General features: G+C 39.4%; 1 protein-coding gene across 1 annotated transcript in view; it reads left to right on the top strand.

Moving 5' to 3' along the window:
• b4galt2 (UDP-Gal:betaGlcNAc beta 1,4- galactosyltransferase, polypeptide 2) overlaps positions 1-26,728 on the top strand; it is a 200,322-nt gene that overhangs the window by 21,372 nt on the left and 152,222 nt on the right. The window contains exon 2 of the mRNA XM_042497979.1: positions 6,907-7,965. Within this exon, the coding sequence (XP_042353913.1) occupies positions 7,560-7,965 (406 nt within the window). The 5' untranslated portion in view covers positions 6,907-7,559. The remainder of the gene's footprint in view (positions 1-6,906; positions 7,966-26,728) is intronic.

The raw sequence follows: 26,728 nt of genomic DNA, 5'->3' as shown, positions 1-26,728 counted from the left end.
CCCTTAAAAACAGTTTTTATCTCAATATCTCAATGTTTTGAGTTGTCCCTTCACATTAAAAGCCCTCCGTTCATCCACAGACCATCTCTCCTCCCAGCATACGCTCGCTCTAGACTTGATTAATTATGTACCCTCACAAATTACCAGTCTGGCCACCCGTCTGGCAACCAATTAAAATTTTAAGATACAGATGTTGTAGACGTTCTGCGAGCTTTAGCTGGCACTTCATCTGAATGTACTTTTTGATGTGTGTGTGTGTGTGTGCGTCTGAAAGTGAGGCATCCGTTACATTTATGTGACAAGAGCAGGAATTATTAAACAGGTACAGTGTCTTAAAGAGTTCCTTTAAAGCCTGCAAATGTTCTTGTACGCGCAGAAGTGTTTCAGCCTATATACTGCGACTTAACACCTCGATTTGACTGACTGCACTTTGTGACAGATTGGTTTGAACATACACACGCTGTCACCGAATCACGTACATGTGTTGTATCCCGCTAGTTAATCTTACATCCATGTTCTTGTGTGTGCTCTGTAGCGTTTCGCCGTTAAAATGACATAAAAATCCACTTAGGTCTGGAATTTATCTACTGTATGTGTTATTCGGGTCTGTGAGAGCCACAGCTGTAATTGTGTACAAAGCAAAGCCAGAAACCACAGTACTACAACTAAGCTCCGCAGTGTTATTAAAATGTAAATTTTAGAGCTGCACCCTGAAGGATGAACTTAAAAAATAAATAAAAATAAATAAAGTTTAACATTTAGATGAGCATTTTTTCTTTTTTATTGCTCTTTTTAATCTTTTAGGCATTTTGTTGGTTTGTTCTCTGTACATAGTGTACATATCTTATTATTATTATTAGTTATTTTATTTTATTTTATTTTATTCTATTCTTTTTTATTTTATATATGTTAAGTGCCTTCCTTTGTGTATATATATATGCATAATTTTGCTTTTTAACAAGTATTTCATTCAGTTGCTGCTGTCATATTTGCTGCTGCAACAAAACAATTTCCCTCACGGGGTTAATAAGGTATTTCTTTTCTATTTTTTTCTATTCTATTCTAGTCTACTCTATTGACTGGTTGATTGACGCAGTAATTGTTTTCACTCTCAGTAAGTACTGCAGCTGCCCTTACAAAATACGCACTGTTGCATTGAGTATGCGTACAGGTGGGACGTACTTTTTCATCATAACGCCGCGTCATTGCTACTTAACGTTACCTTGGAAATACAAAACTATTAGATCAACCCTGAAAGCTCTGTTGCCATTACTTTGCAGCATGTAGATTCTAACATCTTTATGATTGTTTCGTTCACTTAAACAATTCCTGTTATTATTATCTATTCGAATGGCCATTAGTCTCTTGAATGCGCCGTCATCTGTCATTGCTGCTTCTGTCAGCTGTCAACAGCTGTCATCTATTTGCGGCTCAGTCAGTCTCTGAGTTGATGTATCTTCCGCTGTGCAGAGGATTGTGGGTCAGAATAACCAGAAAAGCATGCTGTCTTGAATACTGCAAAATGAGACTGGATGCAGAGACTCATCCTGGTATTTTTGGCATACTGCTTTTGTTATATCATACATTGGGTGTTGGGACGTACTAAATCTTTTTTTCTGGATTGGTTAATTGTATGACTGTGTAGGTATTGGAACACACAATTTATTTTTTTAATCATAAATATAACATTTAAATCTACCAGATGGCAAGTTACACGAATACATGTGGGGATAGATTCTGTAGTTTGTGTGTGTAAACAGTGAAACATGTTGTCTGCTTACCTTATACCCTCTGTCGAGCCCCAATAGCTACAATATTTCCCTCCACTGACTGGCACTTCCTGAACACACTGTTTATTTTCTGGTGACAAATACAGTGCAAAGGGAGTGTTTTCGGAAATGTACAATCCCTGTGCCTCCTGTCACAGCTGATGGCTGCAAACCTGAAAAGGTGTTAAGAGTTTCCCCCCGATGGTGCGTTTCAAAATATAAATCCAAAAGTGTGAAAGCAAGTGTTGGCACCTGGGGTGAAACAGGGAAAAAAGTTCCCAAAATGTTTCCCTCATGTCTCCCTTACAGATGCATCTGTCACGGCGTTTCCCCTCTGACTGTGTTAGTGTCTTTGCATGCATGTTGATAAATATAGCACCAAAGAAAAGCCAGAGAGACGCATTTACAGTATTTAAAAGTCCATATTTAAATTCACAGAGCTCATTTGGCTTGCAGTTTGTGAAGAAATAGGAGTAAAATGATCACAGCAACAAATTAAAACAAGAGAGTGACATTAACATTTACATATACTCTCTTAACATTTCCAGACATGAAATAGAAATGACAGTTAAGTTTTATGTTTTGCTCTCTCAGTTCTTCCTCTCTTTCTGAGGTCGGTTGATCCCATATATTTTAATATTGCATTAAAAGCTTTGGTGAATCAACATCTCAGATTCTGGTTGAAGGGGTGCTAGAAACATTCGGCTCTTTTATTTTGTACCCAGCTCTTATGTGAAAACTTGCCAAAACATCAAGATGCTCTGAGGAGTTTGTACAGAAAGTTGTCACATTCAACATAGTCAACATCAGCATGCAAGACAAGCGTGCTGCATTTCTTACAGAGAGATCAGACACGCAGAACTGTGTGAGTGAAGTTAGAACCGAGGTTAAAAGTTTAACGAATGCCAACAGAAGTTATCAGAGTCAAAAGTTGTGTTAAAATTGTTTATTTAGTCCAAAATCGCAAATATATTCAAATTGCAACTACACCAAACTGATAAAAGCCCTCATAATTGAGAAGCTGCAACCAATGTTTTTACTGCATGCCGTCTATCAGCTAATGGGTTAATTGACTAATGACACACTGTATCACTTCATAATAATAATAATAATAATAATAAACTTTATTGATAGAGCACTTTTCATACAAGGAATGCAGCTCAAAGTGCTTCACAATGAAAGAAGTGCAACAGAAAAACCAAGAATAAACAGTCAAAAGACATGTGGGTGAGAACAAAATATAAAAGTCAAAGTAAAAAGTACAGAGACCAGTTAAAACAGTGCAAATAGCAGAATTAAATATAAAATAATAAATACAAAAGGTAGACTAAATAAATAGGCGGACAGGTGTACAACATGACCATTATAATATGATATTCTCCCATATTACTACCAAGTTAATTTTAACCACCTAAAAAAGGGCCAACCTAGAAAAAACCATATCGGTTTATGTAAATGCTGTATTTAGAATACTTTCACCACTTTACTTGACCTGCTAAGTGTTGGAGGCAGCAGTAGGGGTGTAACGATCCATTGATACACATCTAAATATCGATTAAATGAGCAACGATCACATAACATCGATGCAAAGTGTAAACATCGATCCATATCATCCTCTTTCAGATGTGCTTTTATTTTGAAAGTCTGCATCACTGTCACACAGCGCCAGGCAGATGATGGCGAGCAGCTGAGCGACAGACGATGAGGAGAACGTCATTGACTCGGAGAGCTAACTGTCTGCTGGCCCCAGCAACATTTTTACCATACAGAAGTTAAAGCTGTTACAAATATCAGCGCAAATCACAGACCCTCAAAAATGACAAATTTACTTTATTATCTGTTTTTACATTTATTTATTTTTTTTACTTTTGATTTTTAGTTAAATTTATTCATTTGTAATAGCTTTTTCCCTTTAAATCGGTAGTAAACGCTCACCTTGGTAAGGTGTCACTCTCACCTCATATTCCCAGCAGCTCATTTTAACTACATCCCCTTTCACAATTTCTCCCGTGCAGTATTATAATTAATCCACAAGCCACTGAACAATGAGTTAGCACGGTTGTTAACCTCCGTGACAGAGAGATTAGTGCTCTCTGTGGTCAGGGAAACACTGAAATCCTTACAAATGACAAAGATTGGCCACGTTGGGACATAACTGCTTTAATTCTGATGAAAGTAGAAGGCATGATGAAGCATTGTGTGTTTGAGTGGCTTTCATTTGTAACTTCAGCTACAGTCTTTCACGGCTCTATCATCGTTGTTTCTAACCTCTTTTTTGATTTTCTCTTGGCCTTTCTCTCTCATCTTGACCGTCCAGTCTTTGTTTCGCTCGTTTCGGAACAGCCTTGAAACTTAATAGAGATGGAAAAGGGCAGTTGTATTCCACTTCACATACTTTCATTGCGTTTCTCTGTGGGTTCTTTGGCAGACATGATATGATCAGAGACTGTTATGAAATTTATTGCTGTTGTTAAAAGGGGAGTTACAAGGATCCTTGAATAAACTGGTTACATAATGGCTCTATTTCTCTCCGTCGCCGTGGCGATCTCTGTCTCTCCTTCTCCCTCTCCTTGGTGTTTCTCATCATGACTTACAAGCTTCGGAGGTTTCATAGACTCAATCCCGACTTTGTTGGTGACATTTACATATGAAGTAGACACGATTCCAGTGAGATGTCCCAGAAAGAGACAGGAAATAAAGGGCAGCAAGTGAGAGACAAAAGATTTCCTCTGCACTGTTTTGTTGTCTTTTGTTTTGGTCCGCTGACCTTTTTCAAGACAAAAAAAAAATTATTCAAATCCCAAGATAGTACTTGTTGTTTTGAGGAAAGTCAGTTGAGCGAAATGTCAGCAAATAAAGAGGCTCAGGTGCGGACGGATTTAGTCCTCATGGGCTTCGTTTTCATACATGAGAGAAAAAGCTGTGATGCTGTATCTGCATTGATCTCTGATAAGTCCTGTGCAGCTGGTCATCCGGAGCAAAGTAGGATCCCAATCCTGTCTGCGGATTCATTTCTTTTGTCTGATTTTTAGCAGCACAGCTCGTGCTGCATTATCACATGGTTCAACACCTGCTGGACACCGAGGGCAACCCGCTTGCCCCTGAGCTCTGTAGCTGAAGCAGAAAATGGGGCAAGACTCTTCTGTCTGTCTGACTGATTATCTGTCCGCCTGCCTCACTACATGTCATGAATTCACCCCTGATACATTACACGCCAGCCTGTTTAGTCACTGGAGAGCAGCACGGCTGGGAAATAAATCCTGACCTGCACAGGCATTATGTTGCGACTGGTGTGTGGTGTCCCGGTCAGCAGAAATCCATCTCATTAAGTAGAAAGTTTCACACACACACACACACACACACCCCTTGAGGCGCAGTCTTGGCAGTCTCAACTTTGCTGCCCACAGACAAAAGGCAGACACAGAAAAAAGGAAGACGACTTTCGGGAAAGACAGCAGCCATCAGCTCAGTCACCAAACATATGTTTCAATTTCCTACATTTTGCCTGAAGGAAAAACACAGAAACTCACCTAACCGGTCAGGCACCGGTTTGTGCTGCATTTTACCTCATTTGATTTTGATGTTATTGGACAGTTTAAGAGTTGCACTTGGTTTAATTTGAAGTTGTTCGTGACACTGAATGTTGGTGAAGATGCCAGAGTGATATGTTTTGATGCCGTACTTGAAGAAGCGTTTAAATGTTTGATTAAACAAAACTTTCTGAATATAACCAGCTGTAAAATAGTCAAAACTTGGCAAAGTTTAGATTGAAGTCCAATGAGCAACTAACAAATGGCTTAAAAATTAGCAAGACATTTGTAAAAATTACAAGAAAATTTCGTGAAAATAAGCAAAAATAGGAAAGCAAGAAAGAATAGTAAAAAAAAGAAATGAGTCAAGAACGTGCTATATAAATACTTGTTTTCCTTCTAATTGTAATTATATAATTAAAACATATGTAAATATAGTTTTCTGGGCTTTTTTCCTAGTTTTTTGATAATATCCAATTATTCCCTCTTGCTAATTTTCATTTTTTTGGTCACCATGTGCTGGTTTTTTTTTTTTTTAGCAATTTGCGGTACATATCTTTCCAAGTTGCTCATTATGTTTTCCTCCCATGTTTTCAAGAGAAATAAGTCCAATTTTCTGGGGGTTCAAAGATTTATATGCTTGTGAAAGGCCTCTGAATGCAGCACAAGAAAAGTGATGCTGATCCAGGTGTTGAAGAGTTAAAGACAGTTAAGCTTTTATCACGTCATGGCCGATGGAGCGGTCATTTTCCAGAAATGTAAGATATTATATTTTACAAATATCTTTAATTTGAGAGGATATCTGTGTTATTTACTGCAGGATACTCAGTTGACACTTGCATTAGATATGAATGCTTTTTGCCAATTATCAGCGTTAGTGTTTGAACATTCGTCACTCCCTGTGTTTCTTTCTCTCCGACTCTGTTGGTTTTTCATCAGAAAGCTTGCGCTCGGTCAGTATTTTCATCGTTTGGTTCAGCCTCATCGTCTTCTTTTCTCTCATTGATTGGGAAAAGCCATAAACCTACAGTAAGCATCGCCTGTGGGAAAGCTCTAAGTGCCCCTCGTTTCTCTCCTCTGCTCATGTGTTCACTGCATTGTGTATTCCCACTTGCCGTCTCACTCCATCATAAATGCTTTTTAAACCACTTGACTGGAAAATTGACTTGGCATGTCAATTCGGCTGAACAGCCCGAGTCAGAGCTTTTTGTTTGTCTGCGTGTGTAGATGCTTTTGTTGTTTGCTCTGTTTCTGTCGAATTCTCACGTGTACTTCTTCTTCTACTCAGAGTGAACTTCTTAATTTATTTCACCGCTCTTCAACCAGGCGTATCGAATAAGAACAAGGTCACTGCATACTCTTAAAACGCTGGCGAAAGATCAACAATATTTGCCTTGAATTTATACAGCAAAGTCACTATACTCATTGAAAATGTACGACTAAAATTTATGGCACTCTACCTGCATTGCTGTAAGTAAGCAGTCAAAACATTAACAGCACGCAGCCATCCTTTTAGTTAAACATTTGAAAAATTAGTGTAATTATATCACATCTAACATTTGGCGTCATCTTAATACATTCTTTCCTTTTTCTTTATTTTCCTGCAGGTGCCTGAGACTTTCCTGGTGAAGACTTTCAGAATAAAGGGCATTTTTTTGGAGATTGCTCATCAAACAAACTGTAAGAAAAGGACAACTCAACTGAAACATCAGCAGACCCTCAACTCTATACCGATGAATGTTTGTAGGCAGCTTCCATTTGTGTGCTATCACTCAGATCACTTATCAGTTGGAAGGTTTAAGCAAACGTTTTCCAAACTGGTCATTTTTGGACTAACTGGACTGGCTTTTAACACTGGAATACCACATGGTTGCAGCAGCAGCATGACTGTGGGATAGTGACAGACATAACGTATGATCACATGCCCATATCAGCAAAGATTTATCTGAAATCGAGGCCTTATGTCTTAGATTACCTTGGTACTTATTTGCTATATCTATAGTTAAGCGAATGAGCTCCTGGATCACCAAACTCAGGGTCTAAGGCTGAAAAATTTATTCTAATTTTAGCACTTTTGTCATGCAGGGAATCTCAGTACGCACCAGAAACAAGCTGACATCTCAGACTTTATGTGTAGCTGAACACCGAGCCTCCCTGTCCTCTTCAATGACCCCATGACCCCTGGAAAGGCCGAACAGTCCAGTATCAGCTAACCCCATGTCCTTATCAGAGATCTAATAGCAGCCGTCGGAATGAGCGCATGTCGGTAGCCGTGCCACGCCAGCGTTGTCGAGGCTGGCGGTCATCTTCCTCGGCCATGACCCGGCTGATGTTGGGCCGGACTCTGGAGCGCATCTGTAAAGGCGTCCTGCTGCTCTGCTTGCTCCACTTCCTCATCATGATGATCCTGTACTTCGACGTCTACTCGCAGCGCTTCGACCTCTTCAGCCGCTTCAACAACGGCCGCAATGGATCCAGGAATAACGCCAGCGGAGCAGCAGGGAGCGGACACCATTATTACTATTACAACCTTTCCAGGCCTAACGCAACGCTGGCCAGCTACCTGGCCACAGGGGAGCAGCTGGTGCCGAGTGTGCAGCCAGAGACCAATCAGACACCTTCCCCGAAACCGCTGCCGCCGTGCCCCGAGAACCCACCTGGACTCGGTGAGTCATAGTCTCATTAACTACTTCCCTCTCCGCTGTTTTCAAGTGCTATCAATTTTTGTTTGCGTGAAGTGCGAACAGTTCTGAAAGTTAATGCAACATAAAATGATTTTTTTCAGTCAAAAGTAAGATTGATTATTGCTGGGTACTCTAGCTGTCTTTCTGAAGGAAAAATAAATCGAATTTTCCACAATCTTGAATAAATCAAGAGCCCTATTTTTGCTTAAAAAATTATTTCTGTCCAAATGGAAACAAAGTGTGTTTTGCTTTTGGTATCATGCATGTGCACAATATGTTTTGGCTCTTGCAAACACCACAGTTACCTGCTTCAGCTCTGTGTTGTAAACTTCAGTTATAGCTTATTATTTTTTATATATAGAAGTCTTTTGTCTGCACGAGTTAGCTTGAAATGGCACTTTATTTCTTTGCTTAATCACCTTCATTTGATGACCTATTTGATTATCCAGCCAGCTTGTTGTATTTGTTGTTCTGGCCTGCACACACTATACGCCGGATAACGGAGGATTTGCACGTCATTGATTATTGTAATGAGAGCGGATATGAGACCTTGATCGGAGCTCGAAGCCGGAGCGTACTATTTTATATTCAGTAAATAAATGCATCTCCAGTCTTATTCCAATTAGTGGGAAAGTCAGTGTAGCCGTAATTTTGTTTTTCCGGGTCAGCCCGCAACATAAAATGGATTGAATGTCAACGATTTACACTGTGGTATTTCAACCTTATAGACTCACAGCGGGGCTATTAGTGGAGATTCGTGCAGTCAGACTCCAAACCACACAGCAAGCAGCACATGAACACACCAGAGCTTTGAGTATATTTCCTTTGTGCTTTTTTTCAAAGAAATGGCCATGTTCATTAAGATACATAGAGCTGCTGCTGGTTGCAGGTGTCTTGTGTAGAAACTATAGATATTTGTTGAGAATTGTTGGTGTATTACAATGTGTAATAATGTTTCAGTCCTGCAGTTGTAAGATTTTTATTTGATGTTATTGATACTTCAAATACATCCAACCATCCTCTTTGTGTATTCAGAAAGAAATCCATACATCATACAGATGCTTAGTATGAACAGTCAGCGTCAGAGAAAAGCTTTTATAATTAACTACCAGTGGCATCACACACACACACCCCCACAAAACCACACAAACGCGCACACACAGAAATAAATATTATGACATTAACACGCTAACTGGTCATACATACAATATATTGAGACTGCAATATGTAATATGAATTCACAGTTCCCCTGCACACTAGTACGCACACCTACAAACACACACACACACCTACACACACACACACACACACGCATGCACACGCACACCTCATTATCATTACTATCCATCCACCCAACAAATCAGAGGTTGATTGAGTCACACTAAGCCTCGGGTTTACTAAATCTATAATTACATAGTGGACACACACACACACACACACACACACACACACACCCACACACACACACACACACACACACACACTTCGCAGCTCTCTGTCATAAATACTCTCAGATAATCGAGTTCAGGAAGGAGAAACTAACAACCCTCTTTTTTTCACATTAGTCGAAGGCCTTGACCTGCGTCATTATCACAATCAGATGATCCTGATACAGATGAGGCCAAAGAACCTGCTTCATTATTCCGCTTTAAAGGAGTAGTTCAACAATTTGGGAAATACACTTTATTCACCCCTTTCTTGAGAGCTGAATGAGAAGATCAATACCATTATCCACTAGTCTGGCCACGATTTTGTGTGCTGTTTTTGGGATTGTTGTAACCCTAAATGCCAGATATCACAGCAGCTTTCTTAAAAAAAAAAAAAAAAAAAAAAATCTTTTGAGATGTTGATGGTGTTTCTTGCATTGTAATTTTAAGGGCAAGTGAAAATTGCAAAAATAGTTACAATTCTGTCTTGGAGTTGAAGCCTGTTATTATGACCATTCAGTATTTCCCACAGAATTTGGCATTTTGCAATATTTGATTTTCTTCAAATCACCCAGCCCCACATGAGAGTGACGTTAATAATTTCCTCTAACTCCAGGCAAGAAAATACACATTTACCAAATTATTCCCTTAAAACATTTACTTTGAAGTTCATCTTCTCAAAACCGGATATTTCCATTAGCAAGTTGACAAGTTCAGCTGACTTTTGACTTGAAACCTCAGAAAATTGGCTTGATTTCTTTAAAAACAAAAGTTACAAGTTGTGTTAAAGAAAGTTACCTGGAGAAAAAAAAGTGGAAGAAAAGACACCAACAAACAAACAAAAAGTAAAATACAAAAAAGAAAGCAAAAACAAATGGATAGCTACAATAGTTCCTAATAGGTATAATTAATAATAATAATAATAATAATAATAATAATAATAATAAATAGGTCTGGACATCTTTCCCTATTTTTTTTTATTATTATTAATGTCTGATAATTTTCTCCCTCTCCTTTTCAAACTAATTTTCTGGTCACTTTCTTGTCAACTTTTCCTAATTTCTTGCAACTTTGGGAACATTTCTTGCCAAGTTGCACATTTGTTTAAAAACAAACAAACTAAAAACAATTTGCTCAGGTTTCAAAGGTTTAAATACATGTAAAAGGCGTCTGAATGTAGCACAAAAACACTAAGGTAGTTCCAGGTTTCAAATGATCATCCCTCACAGTATTTCTAAAATTATACTTGTATCAGACCATGCTGGTACACGTCCGGCCTGCAGCCGACAGAAGAGAGATAAGCAAAAAGAGGTGAGAGAGAGATTTGGAAAAACGATGCAGCAAAGATCCCCAGCCGGATGCAAACATTATGTGTTCGAGGTTGGCACCTTAACCTGCAGGCTCCCAGAGTGCCAGCACATTATTTTTGTTGCAGTAAAGTTTTCAATAATAAACCCGAGTCCAATAATAAACAGGGAGAGGGAGTTGCTTATGATTTTTATCCGGCAAAGCTCTTATTATCTCACACAGATTTCTCAGTGCTCTGATGCTTAATGAGTAAAAGCAAATAAATAAACGTTCTGGTTTTTTTTTAAATCGCTTTTTGGTGATTACAGTTTTCCCCCTTTGGCTCTTTATGCACCTCCAACATCCGGAAAATTCTTGTTGTGCAGCTTTTTGCTGAAGAGCTTTGTGGTGGGTTTTTTTTTGCCTTCTGACAAAGGTTGGACTGAGTCATGAACAACTGATATTGTCGACCTAAAACCCATTTTTCATTTAATATTTAGATTTACAAACATATTTACTAATATGTGTATTCATATTTATGCTGTTGTTTCATTCTGTCTGCCTGTCTGTCTTCCTGTGTGTTTTTTGTTACCCACATCGAGCCTTTTTGATATAACAGATTTATCTTGCGTGTGATGCTCAGCGGCACACCGCTGATGAAATGAAAATATGTTTCTTATTTTCTTCCACCTGTTCCATCTGTAAATGAGCTTTGTAAACTTAATCCCCCGTGAGCTCCATTGTGGCACCGTCAACATTTTTCTCTTTTTCTCCTCTTTTTTTTTTCTTACTGATTGCTTTTCTCATTTGATAATGAGGTTTGTTACGTGCTTTGAAATTGGGAGTTGGAGATAAAGCTGTCAGGCTGATTTGTCTGAAGCTGAGGTTCGCTGATTCCATTATTTGGCCTGGAATTGGCTGTCAGTGACTCTGGATTTGGCATTCACACCAGGCACAGGTGTACTCTTGTAGCTTATCTCTGCCTTTTCTCTGTGATGGAGTGGCTGCCTGGGGGCTGTAATGAGCAGGAAGGCAGAGAAAGACTGAGCGAGTCTGTTTTTCAGTCACAGGTGCAGAGAAAGAGAGAGAGAGATCTAATGGATGGCGGTATGACGGTTGGTATGAAGTGAGACAGACAGGGAGGCGGAGAGAGATGGAGTGAAGGAAGGAACAGCAGGTGGAGAGGTGAGGGGGCGTTGAGGGAAAAAGAGAGACCTTGGATGTACGTACACACACACACACACACACACACACACACACACACACACACACACACACACACACACACACAGACACACGAGAGTGAGAGAAACAAACAAACAAGCCCTTGGCTGTCCCAGAACACCAGCTGACAGGTGCTGCCTGTATGAGTGGCGAGCATCCACAGTTTATATCCTGGCTCTGTGTGTGTGTGTGTGTGTGTGTGTGAGAGAGAGAGAGAGAGAGAGAGAGAGAGCTGGCATGTGGGATATGCAAATCAGCAGTTCGTCAAAAAAAAAAAAAAAGTAACCTAGTCATTGAGAAATATTGCCAAAAGTAATGATCATGTCTGTCACTGAAAAATCTTTTTTCTCACTGAAAGTGTAAAAAAAAAAACCTGCAGTGTAAATTACAAACTCTCATCTGTGTTTGTTTCCACTCTGTCTCCTAGAGAGTGTTCGATCAAACAGGCAACTGACAGAAAACTTTGATAATTGATCTGTAATTTTTTTAATTTGATTTTTTTTAAGCCATATGCTAAAACGTAACTAGTTCCCCAAATGTGAAGAATTCTGCAAGTTGAATCGATGGCTGAGCCCGTCAGTGAATTAAATCACTTTTTGGTAGTCCAGCTCACAAACCAGAAATAAAACAGAAGTGAGGAAAGTAAGCAAAGTCAAGGGGGAATGACATCGAAATTGTTTTTTTTTTTTGTTTTGGTCGTTGAGCAGAAACATTTTCTGATGGTTTATATTGTTGTTCACTGTCACATAGTAGATATGTTTTATACTTTCCATCACTGGATTGTGTTGTCAATGTGCTAACTGGCTAACTCGTGTCAAGACAGTTGGGCAAAACTTGCATTTTAAATATGTCAGTTTGAGCTTTAGGAAATCATGATGGGAAAGTTTTTTTTTTGCTATTTTCTCAATCAGTTTATGAGAATAATTGTTACTGACTGCTAGGCCCAGAAAATCATCTCTATTATTTGGATGCCGTGATATGAGTCAAGATATTGTCTCACACTTTGTGAATAATAAAATTGTAAGCAAGCGTTGTCTTTTCCTGGTTTTAAAGGCTGTGTTACAGCAAAGTGATTTCATTTTACAAACTTGACAAACTGTTCTAGCTGTTCAATTTTTTACCTTTAACCACTTAGTCACTATATCCACATCGCTGATTTTAATACAAAATCTCATCACGTGAATATTTTGTAAAAGCACCAATAGTAAAATTACAATACCATCACTATATCAATATACAGTTACTGTAAAATTGAAAAAGAAATAGTATTTTGTACAATTTATGTGACAAATAAAGTGATGTATTGATTAGTTGACCACCATATTGCCCAGCTCTAGTTACAACCTGTTATACTGTAACATGAGATATTTTGGCAGAAAAAAACACACATTATGTAAACACACCATGTAATCTGACTGGTGTTATGTTACCATCAAAATGTATTTGCTGTTGCAAATTAGCTGTACATAAACATTATTTCTAGTAATTAGGGATGGTTAATTAATAGATGACATTTAAATGGAAAAAAACAAACAAAGTAATACTGTTCTCATATTGATTTAAAATTATCTGATTTCTCTGCTGCCCTCTTTTTCCCCTGTGTATTATAATTGACCTGCCGAAGCCTTTTTTCTGTTACCTGTGAATTATATATAACCTGTGATGCGGGACTGTGGCTCGAGCTTTTAATGCATTCGGTTTTGATCTGAGTTTTTAAGAGACAATTTTCGACTGGTAGCCAGTTTGTGCTCAGACATCCCTGTGTTTGTGAATTCTTCTCAAGCCTGCCGAACCCTATTATTTATTCTGCCTATTAATCACCTCTTCCTACACACAAGACATGGGGATGCTTCAGCACACACACACACACACACACACACACACACAAACACACACACACACACAAGCAGCTCAGTGGGAGGTTAAAAGCTATTCTACAGGCCTTGTTTAATTGGGTGCTCTGTGGGGGTTTTCCCAATCAAATGTAATTAGCAAGAATTAACTGTCTCCTTACATCGTACAAAACAGCAGATAGCAGACTCAGAGCAGGATGCACCTGAGCCTTCCTCATCCGGGAAGACATGAATGTAATAACGGTAATGAGTTTTGCTACCTGTGTTATCTCCGTAGCATGCTGTTCCATAGTGCGACTATAGCAAAACAGTCAATTATGGAAATCCTTATTGTCGTCCAGGTGGCTACAAGAAGGGCAGAGCAGCCCAGACATCCGTTTTATGTTAGAACAAGTTGAGGTTGTAATTTCTGCAGTGTGACGTGGGACTATGTTGCCTGTCCCTGACTTTATGAGGATCATTTCAAAGAAGTGGTGGCCCATTTTATACTGAGGTCTCGCTGCATTGCTGTACATTTTTGAACGGGAGGAAGAGGAGCAGCATCGTCTATATTCTTGTACAGTCGTGGTTCCAGCTTTTTCAAGTAATAATCTCAAACATTTTCATTTTAAAAAATGTCACTATCTGTCCACAAATGAATCAACACAAAGGTGTTTGAGCCCACTTTATGATTCATATATTTGCTTTTTTATGAACTGGGTGTCGGCAAGTTACTGCTAATGCAAACAGAACATTTCTTATTGCTGCAGCCTCACATTAAAAACATGTAACTGTTAAAACAAGAGTTTACTTTTATTATGGAGTAGCCACATGAAATGCAATGTGTTAGTCAGTGAGATGAGCAGCAGCTACAGTGAGCTGTTAGATAAAGAGCTGCTTTCACTATGCACTGCTGTCTGTACAATCATGCTGTCTGCAGCATAAAAACAGATCATGGTTGTTCTCAGAATGACGGAAAAATCCCAATTATTATCTGACTTCCACATCAACAACAGAAGTTTATTTTGCTGCTCCAGACCTCTGTGAGCTGTAGTGTTAAACTGCATTTGCTGTTACCAACAGTAACTACCGGTGTCGCTAAATCAACCAGGTTTGAAATCTTTGAGATTTCCGCTTTAAATTTGCAGATTTGCTGCTTTTTTCCTGTTATTCTAACGCAGTTTTCAATAATTTGGACTTTATTGGTTATTTCTGAGAACTTTCACTTTTTAAACTCAGTGTACATTTCCTCATTACATTTACGCATTTTTTCTTAGGCAACACTTTTGACTTAAGATCTTGTATCGTTCTTACGGTGTGGTATCAATACTTTTTCTTAAGTAGATAATCTGAATACTTTCCTCCTTCACTTAAAGGTTACAACAATCTCTATAATGCTTTGTTACTTTGACTCGTTGGGGGCTCAGCTTGTTTCAAGTAAATCACAAATACACATTCAGTTGCACATGTGTATTTACAGTTTGTGGACACTTGCACATACATTTTGCAGACCATGTTTCCGTTCCTGGACTCAGAGAAGTGTAAGTCTTGTTTTATTCATAGCCAGAGAGTAATTTGAATGGAATGACATGTCCCTTGTAACCCTGAACTTTACATGTGTGTCCCCTGTGGGGGGGAACCATCAGGAGAGACTCAACCATTTCACCCTTCCTCTCGGCAAAATGTGGAAATACTGTTAAAACCTTTTTTTTTTAAAGCCGTGTTGAATCCACTGAGCCCCTCTCCTCCTTAGACCTTCACCTTGCCAGCGCTCAGTGAACAGTGAGTTTGTGGCACAGCATGTTTTATGATCTTTCTCCTACATTTTTAATGAAGGGTTTAAATACATAAGGCAGGTTTAGAACAATGCTCTGTGTTAACGGAACTCAAGATATACATTTTATTTTGCTTAGACTTTAGACCGTAAACTTTGCGAATAATAATCATATTTAAGATTTACAGTTTACAGAATGTCCTTCTAAAAACACTTGTTTTATAAAGTTATTTCATCTAAAACTACAAGCAAGGAAACACTGAACACTGTGTATGAAGACTGATGATGTGTGGTACATTGCAACACTTTGTTTGTATTGATTTCTTTCCTCTAAATTATATTTCCTACAAAGAGAGATAACATCTTTTTTCACTGCTGAACATGAGTTGAATCATGTTTGTGTTTTTACCTTTGTGCTGTGACTCAAAGTGAGCTCAGTGTTATGTTGGGATGCATGGGTGCTTTTGGACAGTAGGTAATAATCAAAGGCAGTATTCAGTTGCTTTCAGTTTTTAATTTGTTCGCTTATTCTGGCACAAAATGACATGTTGCTGCCTTTTAGTTCCGGTGTGTTTCATGTTCACCCTGATTTACAACAGGGAGAGAGAGGGGATGAGGGGCAGCAAAAGACAGCAGGTTGGAGTCAAACCTGCGGCCTCTGCAGCAGGGACACAGTCTTTGTACATGGGGTGCCTGTTCTACCAAAAGAGCTACCAGACTTTGGCTGTCCATCCTTTCCTTTCAACAAAATGACCATTTACATTTCAGTCACCCACCCACTGTTGTCTCGAATTCGTAAGCAAAACCTTGTTTTACTTGCAGCTCCATTGAAACTCTGCCTCCCAGCTCACTTACTGGCCAAGAAAGGTGGTTAAGTGACAGCCGAATTGCTAAATATAACTCAAGTTATATCAAATGAGTTGTGACAGTTTGTAAACCGATGGTTTGAAATAGTTTTGCTTTTGTTCAAACCAGCCTCCATTTACGTCAAGAATGTCCTGTTTTTTATTATTTGTTAACTGAAAAGCAAACACATCAGTTGTCACACACCATGCGGCTTGTATCAGTGTATAGTTCATTTATATATATATTTATTTATCGTTTCTGTTATACGGTGGTTGATCTCGTCCTCTGCTCAGAGAGTAAGGGGCTCCTGAATCTCATAGTTTTCCCAATTTGTCAGAAATTTACGGCCGCCGTTCTTCTTCTTTGAGTTAGCTGCCAACAGCTAACAGCTGCTTTTTTAATCTCCCAAGGTGGGTTGCACGCACATACCGTCATAACATAACATAACATACCGTCAAACGCCATGTCCTATTTATACAGACACGGTTTCTGCGATGTTGCTACTTTCCGTGGCAGCTGAAAGGTGAGACCACTGTGTGCCCCCCTTCTGTGATCGTACCTTATCAACAAAACGTCGAGGCGGCATAATGGCAAGATATTTTTGCTTCGAACATTCAATTTAAAAGTGGCATGTATTTCAGTTGGCCTTTTCTGCTTTATTTTCAGAAACTGCTCTAAGTATATTCACATATTACTACACAGTATACATTAGATAACAGTGTGCAACAGTTCCAACTTTGGCCTCAAAATAATGCCATTCACACCATTCACATGCTATTCAGTTTTATGCTTTAAAATGTTGTAAACTTTGAAAATAAAATTAAGAATTACAACCCCAAGGTGAGCTCCAGTGGAATAGCCCAGAATTCATGTCTCGTGTCAGCATTTCCTCACCTATCGCTGCGTTTATTAGAGAGGGAAATTACATCAGTCCGGTGAGAAAGGAAAACAGCCTATTTTCTTCTCTGCTTTCAATCAAGCCAATAAACAAGGTCGTTCCCTTCAGAAACACATTGCCATGCACTCCCACACAGCGAGGAAGCCGACGCAGCCACGGCCTCGGAGGCAAAGGGCTCTTGACAACATAATGGCTGCCATAACTTCATTAAAATGGCCCTGCTTTCCTTCCTCAGTGCCATTCAACTTCTTTTCGTTCTGCCGAGTGTTTGAGTTTCCATCCATGTGTGGCAGCATAATTTAATTTTTTCGACCAATTAATTGGTCTGTCTCTTCATCAATCTACCTGGGCATTTTGTAATTGGTTGTTCCTGTTTTTTTCGCCCTTCATGCAAAGCATTATCTCCCCAACAACATGCTCCATTTTCCTCATTTAGAACCTGAAAAAAACAAGCAGCATCAGCTTTGTCTGTGCTGTTATTCAGTGAAACATGAGCTGGAAGTCGCACAATTCAAAAGGTGAAACGACACGTCCTCGACCGGCTCCCTGTTTTCTGTCAGGGCTGCTGTGTAGCTGTATCGACTGTCCAAGCAGACTCATCACCCCGAGTGATGTGTTTGGCAGAAGGCAGATTAGATTTTCACCAACACTGTGTGGACTCAGGAAATGTGATATGAGGCTGGAAAGGACACCTTGAGGGCTTCAGAGTGGTCACTTGGTGCTCGAGTGGAGTTGATTGTTTAACTGCGAAGACAGTGAAGAATGGCTGCAGAATGACAGATGCAGGACAGAACAAAATGATTATCAAACCCTGGTGACTGAGTATGCAGAGGACGCTGTATGTTGATAGTATTCATCATATTTCATATCCACTATGGGAGAGACAGTCCGCCCAAGAATAACATCACTGTGTCACAAGGGGCCCAGAACCAAGGACGTGACATCCAAGTGACAAAGACCTCTAGTGACAGTAGTATGACAGGAAAAAAGGACAAATCCAATATCCTGATATCAAATATGCAGACATATAACAACTCATCTGGCCAATAGCAGATACCAATATTGCTAAATTCACTTTTATCCCCATGTGATTTCAGTATCAAGTCTCTTCTGTGGTGGAATTAACATCATATATTGCATACTCTTACTGTGATGGCCCACCAGCAGACAGACACATAAAATATAATTCAATTCTATGTATGTTATATTCATACATTGTGCAAATTAAGAAAAATACTTCAACTTATAGTTGACGTTTTGTACATATTCATTTTGTCAGCAAAAACAAAAGATATAACGGTTTGTGACATCGACAGAAATCAGCATGTTTGCCCATTCTGATATTTCATTTTAAAGCCAATATCTGCTGATACCAATGATGTGCAGATATTATTGTGCACCCCTATAGTCAGAGGATCTTGTAACATCTTTATCTTGTGGGCGGATGGATCGGTTACACAAAAGTCAAAACCAAACCTTAATCAGCTGGCAGTTCAGTGTGCCTTGATGCCACCAAAATGTATCAAAAGTATTTATATACAACCTGGCCTCACTCCCAACTTACCGATGCTTGGTAAGCAGCCTTTCAACAGCAGTATAAGACGCGCTGGGTTGCCAGGCAATGTTTGATGTTATGAGCACCTGCCGTAGTAGAAAGAGTGAGAGAGTCCACATCAGGTGAAAGTTTGAAACAAACTCTGAATTTTAACTCGGAAGACCAATGTATGTGTCCCGTGTGGAACCAAAAAAAATATGCTAACTGCTGTGGCATTTTTTTGTAGCTGAATGAATGAAGTAGTGAAAAAGGCATGAAGGGAAGTAGCATGTTGGTATCAGTATCACTCTAAGGGTACTGGTATTGGTATCATAAATTTAAAGGATACCCACCCCTACTAGGATCACAAAATGCTTGTCTTCGTCAAGGACAATGATGTACCAGGTATTTTTGACTTGTCTGTATGTAACTTTCTTTGCATCTTTCATGGTGAATTTATGAAAACTTTTGGCCAAACTCAAAAGTGAACATTGTATTCTTTAATTCTCGTATTTCTTAAATTTGTGATACATCATTTTTATCAGAGAAACAAGATGTCTTTCTTTGCTCTTATGCTTCCGCTGGGCCAATTCTTGGCCCTTGTAGTGCCCAGAATTAGCTGCTGGCTCTTATACAAAAAAATGTGCAACAGCCACCAAGAAATCCATAAAAGCAACAGTGGCTGGGTTTCAACTGCCATACGTCTGCTTGCGTTTCCAGACACGTTTGCAAATATTCATACATATGAGCATATTGTTTATTGGTTGTCCACTGGAGGATGTGTCCACATCTGTCTCTGCATGCCCATGTGTGTATCCTAAATGTGTAGTTAGCAGTGTGTGTCCGTCTGCGCTCTCTCACATTAGACTGTACACTGCGTGTGTTTGTAGTCTTGACGGGGTAATAAAATGCCTCCTCTCGTCTCGGTTCTCCCGGTTCAGAGTGTCTATTAAGATGTGTGTGCTCTAACAAACAAGCTCTCCAAATGATAAATGACAAAACACATACTGCCTCCACACTGCTGTCATCTGGCAAAACACACTCTCACATGCACACACGAACTCTCACACACACACACACAAACACACACACACGCGCTGCTCACTCTCTCTTGCTATCTCGCTCATTTCTTTCTCACCTGCCTCAGTTTCATTTTCTCGCTCAGATCATGGATTGTTTTTTTTTCTTCTCACACACGTCGACAGATACAGACAAAAAGGAAATAGGGAGACGAGATGGAGAGAAGATTTTGAGGGAATAAAAACGACTGCTGTGGCCCTGCAGTGTAAAACACAACAATATTCGAGGAAGCAAATACATATTACAGATAACAACATTTCACAAACAAATGAAAATAATAGAAAACTGCAGTGAATATAGGATGGAAATAACATTTCCATAGATAGTACCTGTGTGGCAGTGAACAGTGAAGGCAGCACAGACTCTGGATGGTCTGGTGGCTCATTCATACATTTACATAGTTTTGTAAATATTGTTTTTTTTTTTATACCTCGGCGTTGGCAATAGCAATGGTCAGAGGCATTTTTGGGTCGTTTCTCCGTACGTCCATCTGATTCTTATGAAGACAATATCTCAAAAACACCTTAATCGAATTTCTTCAATTTTGGCATTAACGTTCACTTAGACTCAAGGATCAGTTGATTAGATTTTGGTGGTCATAGGTCAAAAGTCAAGGCCACTATGATCTAGTCTTTTGCATTCTTTTGAATGTGATATCTCAAGAAGGCCTTGAGGGAATTTCTTCAAATGTGGCACAGAGGTTCACTTGGACTCTGGTTCACGATGCTTCACGATACAGAGACGGATGAAAGGTCAAGGTCACTGTGACCTTTTGTCTGTCTCAGTATCGTGAAGGCAATATCTCAGGAAGACCTTGTAGAAGTTACTTTACTTTACTTTACTTTATTTGGCATAAATATCCAGAATGAACTGATTTAAAATTTGGCGGTCGTAGGTCAAGGTCACTGTGACATGTATTTGTCTAAAACTCAAGAATTCATACGCTAACTGTGACAATATTTCACACAAAAATGTATAAAAGGATATAATGATGAAGTAATCACATATTATATCCAAAGGTCAAAGGTCAGCTTCACAATGACATTGAAACATTCTGCAAAAAATCTTCCGGCCATTATTTAACGTCACATCTCGGGACAGAAGTGGAGACATTTGGTCAGATGCTGAATTGGTGACACTAAGCTTGCTGTCCACCTTGAAACTGTGCTGACTGTGTGGATCTTCTGTGTGTGTGATGTGTGTGAAGCATTCATGTTTTCACAGACATGGATGTAAACTATAAGTGCAACTTGATTGGTACGTGGAGGCATACACCCGGGAGGCAATATTTCAAGTTTTATGTAATTTCCAAATTCATTTTTAAATAATTTCTTCAAAACATGAAAGAATCTCAACACACTACTCTTAGCTTCATCTTAAAACCTGCACTTTCAGACTCAGTGAACAGCACTGATCAAACTGGCTCTTGGACTGAAACTAATGGTGGACCCCTAGCATACAGCGTGGATGGTGATGACTGTTTTGATTGGTTGCTAGGCAACAGCAGCACATGCAGGGTGAGGTTCAGTTAGACGGATCACAAACAGGAAAGGAAGAGAGAAACTCTTTGCTGCAGATAGGAAGGTATCGACCGATCAGCCCGCGTTTTTTTTAATTGCATTTTGTTTTGTTTCCTGTTTGTGTTGCTTTTAATGCGTAGAAGAAAAGAAAGAGTTAAGAGTCGCTGTAGCAGGAACAGAAAGAGCTGGCCTTCTGCAACACTACAAGATGTCACAAAAGGAAGGTGTAGGTGGTTAGTGTGGAAGGATTTTGGCATATCAGCAAAAATGAATAGAACAGAAAGCAATTGTGCACTTTTATAATAAATCCCTGAGGGAGGGCAACATTAGTGCCCAAAAAGGTTCAACTAATAAAGAGTGCACACAAGAAAAAGAGCACTCCCTATTTTCTACTTCTAGTTACTGTTACACTAAGTCTGACATCAGGTATCTGGTTTTGTGTTTTAGATTGTGCTAATTTTCTGGAGTGTTTTTTTAATATGTATTTTTAGTCTTACCGTCGAGGTATCATTTCGGTTATGTTCATTTGTCTTCTGAAATTTTGTATTTTGCACCTCAAGGCCACCTTGAAACACAAAGCTACGCATTTGCATACATCTTCACCATAAAAATTACCGAGATTGTTTTAGAGGTCTTTGGTTGGCTGTGTGTTGGAAGTTGTTGTGAAGGAGACGCAGCACGACTGAACTCTTTAGTGATGATCTATTGGCTGCATTGTTTAGACTTCCTTTCTTTGTCTCAGTATTTGTTCGCTTCTAAATGTGTTTGCCTCCGAGCATGTGTCTGTGTGTTTGTGTGTGTTTGTGTGCAGTTAACAATGGATGGCAAAGATCAGAGGGATTAGCTGACATCCAATATGGGATAATCCTTCAACCTGTTAATGCAGGACGTTTTTCTGATTGGTCATGGAGAGACGGGAATATTTGATGATTTGATGATGACCCTCAGTACTCCACAGCACTGCAATGTTGTAGTACTATTCTTGGTTTTGTACATGCATCTTAGTGTGACTTTGTGCCATGAAAAGAGAGATTGTGAGGATAATCAGTGAATCACCAATAGGTAGGTTGTAAGATGAGTTGGTTGTCTGTCTAAGAGATGGTTAATAGCAGTAGATTTAAACATTGCAATGATTATCTGTCCATGATATCTCCTGCGCCTGTGTTGCATACTTGACAGTCTTCCTGTTTTTATTGACTTCTCCCAGTTTCCTTCTGGGTTCACAATTCTGCTATATTTCTCTCAATTTATGATACATTTCCCCCCCTTTTCCACAAACTGTTTCTGCTTCTACTGTTTCTGCGACCCATTCCCCTTCTCTCCCTCCTTCTTTGACGCCTCGGGACTGAAGAGGGGCGCCCGTTGGACCCTCGTGAGTACGGTGTTGTTCAAATTGGAAATTAACTTTTTTGTCCACTTGCCACTTTGGCTGGTGGACTCCAAAATCTAGCAGCCACTCAATAGATAACCATTGTTTTTTTGGGCTGGTGAGTGAGGCATATCTAGCAGCCACTTGCAACCCTGGTGTGGCTGCCGGTGGACAGCAGGGGTTTGAAGGGTGCCTGTGGGGTTAGAGGTTACCCTGTTTGCCCTCTGCCGCCGCAATGGGGTACCCAGCTGTCTTCCAGAGACACTGAGCCTCCTGCTCTGCCTCATTTAGGCATCCAGTAGCCAGAATTGTGGGTCAGGGAGGACAGTCGGCTGTAGGTCCCTGGTGCAGGCCAAGCCTGCAGCCTGGCCTCCCACCCTCCTCTTGGTACTCTGCTGGAGTACCAGGGTCATGAACCAAAAACTAAACCAAATTAAATGCAGGATGCAGGAAGCAGAAAAGACCCAAAGAGGCCGCTTTGATTTTGAAGTTTTTAATGTTTTTTAATTTATCAATGTTGGCAAGTATGCTGTGGAGCGTCAACAGGGACAATAGTGTCCACGCAAATAACACACTTTTCTAAATAGAGAAATGTCTGAGTATGCGTAGTCTTATTGCTTTGTCAGTGTTTTGTTGTTGTGTTATTCCCTTTTAATGAGTAACATCTGGTATAAAATGTGATTGTGACCGTTTCGCATCAAACGTCACACAAACCGACTCGAGCAGTTTCTTTCCTTGCACCATCAGAATGCTAAAATCGTCCCGTCATGCTCCATATCCATTCTGTGCAATAACCATAACAATAGTCTTTCTCTGCAATAATATGCTTTCTTCTGTGCAATAACAGTAGGTAATTTCTGCCCTGTTCTAAAGTATCTATTAGCCCTTTATTCATTGTGTGCCTCATATTTTATGGTTTGTGTCGTCATTTACATATTTTAATACTTGCTCTGTTCCTGAAAAGTGCACTTTGAAATTTTGTTGTGCTTGTGCAATGATAATAAAGGCTTTCTATTCTATTCTATTCCATATAAAACATGGGTTTTGTGGAGTTTGGGATACCCCTGCCCTGGTTTATTCAGTTTATTTCTGGAAGTGGAGAATACATAACTTTATCTACACATTCCCATGGGGGGGCGGGTTTCTTCAGTGTTTCTCTCTGTTGTAAGCATTTCCCCATAGTATTTTATGCAGTGTTTCCCAGTTCCCAGTTCCTTGTAGTGCACTATTTTTGCTCTCAGCTATTTTCTTTGAGTGTCCTATATGCGCTGCATTGTGTCATCAAAGATTCTCATATTTTAAATTTCAGAACTTTTAACAAGGACCAATCCCATATCACCCTAATACTCCCCTTATTGGTGGCCAGTTTACTCTGGGATTGCTTTTTTTATATAACTGAGCTTTTGATTTTCTGTGCTCTAAGTCGTAACTCGAGATCATCCAGCCGAACCTCCCTAATGGTCCCAAGGTCAAAGCTGATGACCAAAGGTGGCTGAGCTTTTGTCATCAGGGCCCCTCAACTCTGGACTTCTTTGCCTGAGGAGATGAGGCTTGCCATCACTTAAGCTGTTTTTAAATGATAAAAACAGAACAAAACAAAAAATAGCACACATAATTCAAAAGATGTTTGACAATATAAAAAAGGTGCAAGGTTGTGGCAAAGATCAGAAAACAACAAGAACACCAGCAATCATAAAACGTCAATAATTTATTATGGGCATAATAAATAAGTGTAGCTTTATGAGTGTTGATGTCCTGTTTGTTTTTGATTTTATTTTGTACTTTTTGCTTTGCTGCACACTATTTGTCATAATTCATATCATTATTTTTTATCATTGTAACTATATTTTTTAACTTGTAAGCACCTTTTTACCTTATTTAGATAAGTGCTGTACAAATTAAAAATATTTTCTTATTATAAATACAGCTCAAACCAAATGTCAATTCACTGTTTATTATTGTGAAAGTAGCTGGTGTTAAATACAGTAAGTTTGGAGTGTTTTTGAAGTCTGATGGTGGATTTTCAGGAATGTTGTGAAAATAACAACTTTTCATTTGCTTTTCTATAAAGCCTCACTCTGCCTGAATGTGCAGAAAACTTTTGACAGGGTGAGAGGAGGAAAACAGAGAAGGCGCAAAAGCTGCACTACAGTTTGTTTACAGTAATCTAAAGTGTTTTCACAAACATTAAACATCTTATCATATTCAAGGCTACACGCACTGCATTTTTCAATATTGTAGCAGCTTGCCTTCTGATTATAAAACTAAATTAGCTGACCTTTAGCTTTCTTGATTAGTCTACAAATTCAGTGTTGATGTTTAAAGGCTTTTTGAGTTGACATTGGAGCTGGCTGTTGTTGACTTCATTAATTAGGCCACTAATCAGGGGTGAGAGTAATCACTGGCGCCAGGCAAAGAATCCTCTGGAAGTTATGTGGAAAGCGGATGGAGATATATGGGTAATTAGCTGTGCAGCTCTGAAAGTTTGAGCCACAAATGCACCTCCTCTGCACTTAATTGTTCAGAGTCACAGCTCGGCCACAGTTGTGAAAGCAGAAGGTTTTTTTTGTGGGATTGAAAATGTTTAACAATCAACCTTAGAACTGATGTTCGCTGCTGATGAAATCCTTGTAGATATTTCGTTTCCCGTCCTCCCACTGTTTGTCAGATTCTGATGAGGCTTCCCCAAATGCGTAACAACACTCCTCTGTTTCTGTGAGTGGGCGGTGGGAGAGGATTAGTGTATTAGGGTCTGTTATTAACAGCTGTGATTGTGTTTTAAAAAACAGAAAGAGAAACTCAGAAGTTACCCAACAGCTGCAACACTCATTAAACCATGAAATCTCAATAAGCTGTGTGTTTATGTTGCCATGCAGCTTTTATCTCAGTGGAATAATGAACAGAAATGTTTGATGTTTATTTTGCTGTACACAGAATTCTTATCGATGGTAATAGATCAGAAATGAAATTATTAAGTGGTTTCAGCCATACTTGCAGTGCAACCTATTTGCCTGTCAAAATAATTGCATTGTATGTTTCTGCAAGCCTCAAATCCTTAAATTTGTGCCTTATTTTGTGGCAGATACATTGACCCTTTATGTTTCTCAACAAGGCTGTGGTGAAGATGTGTTTAGATTTTAGGCACAAAAATCACTTTGTTATTGTTAAGAGAAGATCATATTTTGGCTTAAAAACTCATGATTCGTGGCACAAAATCCATTGGAAAAGCACCTTTTCTGCTCTTATTTATGCATAAATTGGGCCTAACTAATGTAATGAGTGAGTTATTTAAAAAAAAGAAGAAGAAAAAACTCAGTACAGTTGTCATAAATGCTCAGATAAACTATAGAGACAAAACTGTTTTTTCTTGTACCAGGCTGATGTTAAATATGTTTATTTTTGCTGTTAAGTAGGGCATTTTAAGATCAGGGTGTATGGCGATTTGCTCTCTTTTTTTTTTTAGCCAGCCTCAAGTGGCCAGTTGATGAACTGCAACATTTAGCACATCCACATTGGCTTCATTTTTCAGCCTTGGAGTTTGCAGCTTGATGCTTAGACACTACACTGATGTTGACCATAGTAAACATACTTACTCACCATTAGCATGCTGATGTTAGCATTTAACTCCGAGCGCTGACATGCCTGAGTGCAGCCTTTGAGGTTCGTTCAGTGCTTTGACAGGGAAATATAGAGTACATGCAGTTCACGTCACAGTGTCGCCACCGGCCTTATGACAGATGAAAACTCGTACTGCAGTACGCATTAAACTCTAATATATGCCTATGCTCCATGGAGTAAAACACATATGCACTAACCTTAACCTGTTTTGATTAGCATGATCTTAAAGAGCGGGCACGCTGCCAGAACACTGGCAGGGGAGAAGCAGCGGCTTCAGAAGTCAAAACTCGTGCTCAGATCAATCACATCATGTCGTGTAGCTGAATCCCCTGAGCA

The sequence above is a fragment of the Plectropomus leopardus genome, chromosome 12 (genome assembly GCF_008729295.1).
Source record: "Plectropomus leopardus isolate mb chromosome 12, YSFRI_Pleo_2.0, whole genome shotgun sequence".
Lineage (NCBI taxonomy): Eukaryota > Metazoa > Chordata > Actinopteri > Perciformes > Serranidae > Plectropomus > Plectropomus leopardus.
The sequence above is the reverse complement of the archived record's forward strand: the minus strand, read 5'-3'. Positions and strand labels throughout refer to the sequence as shown.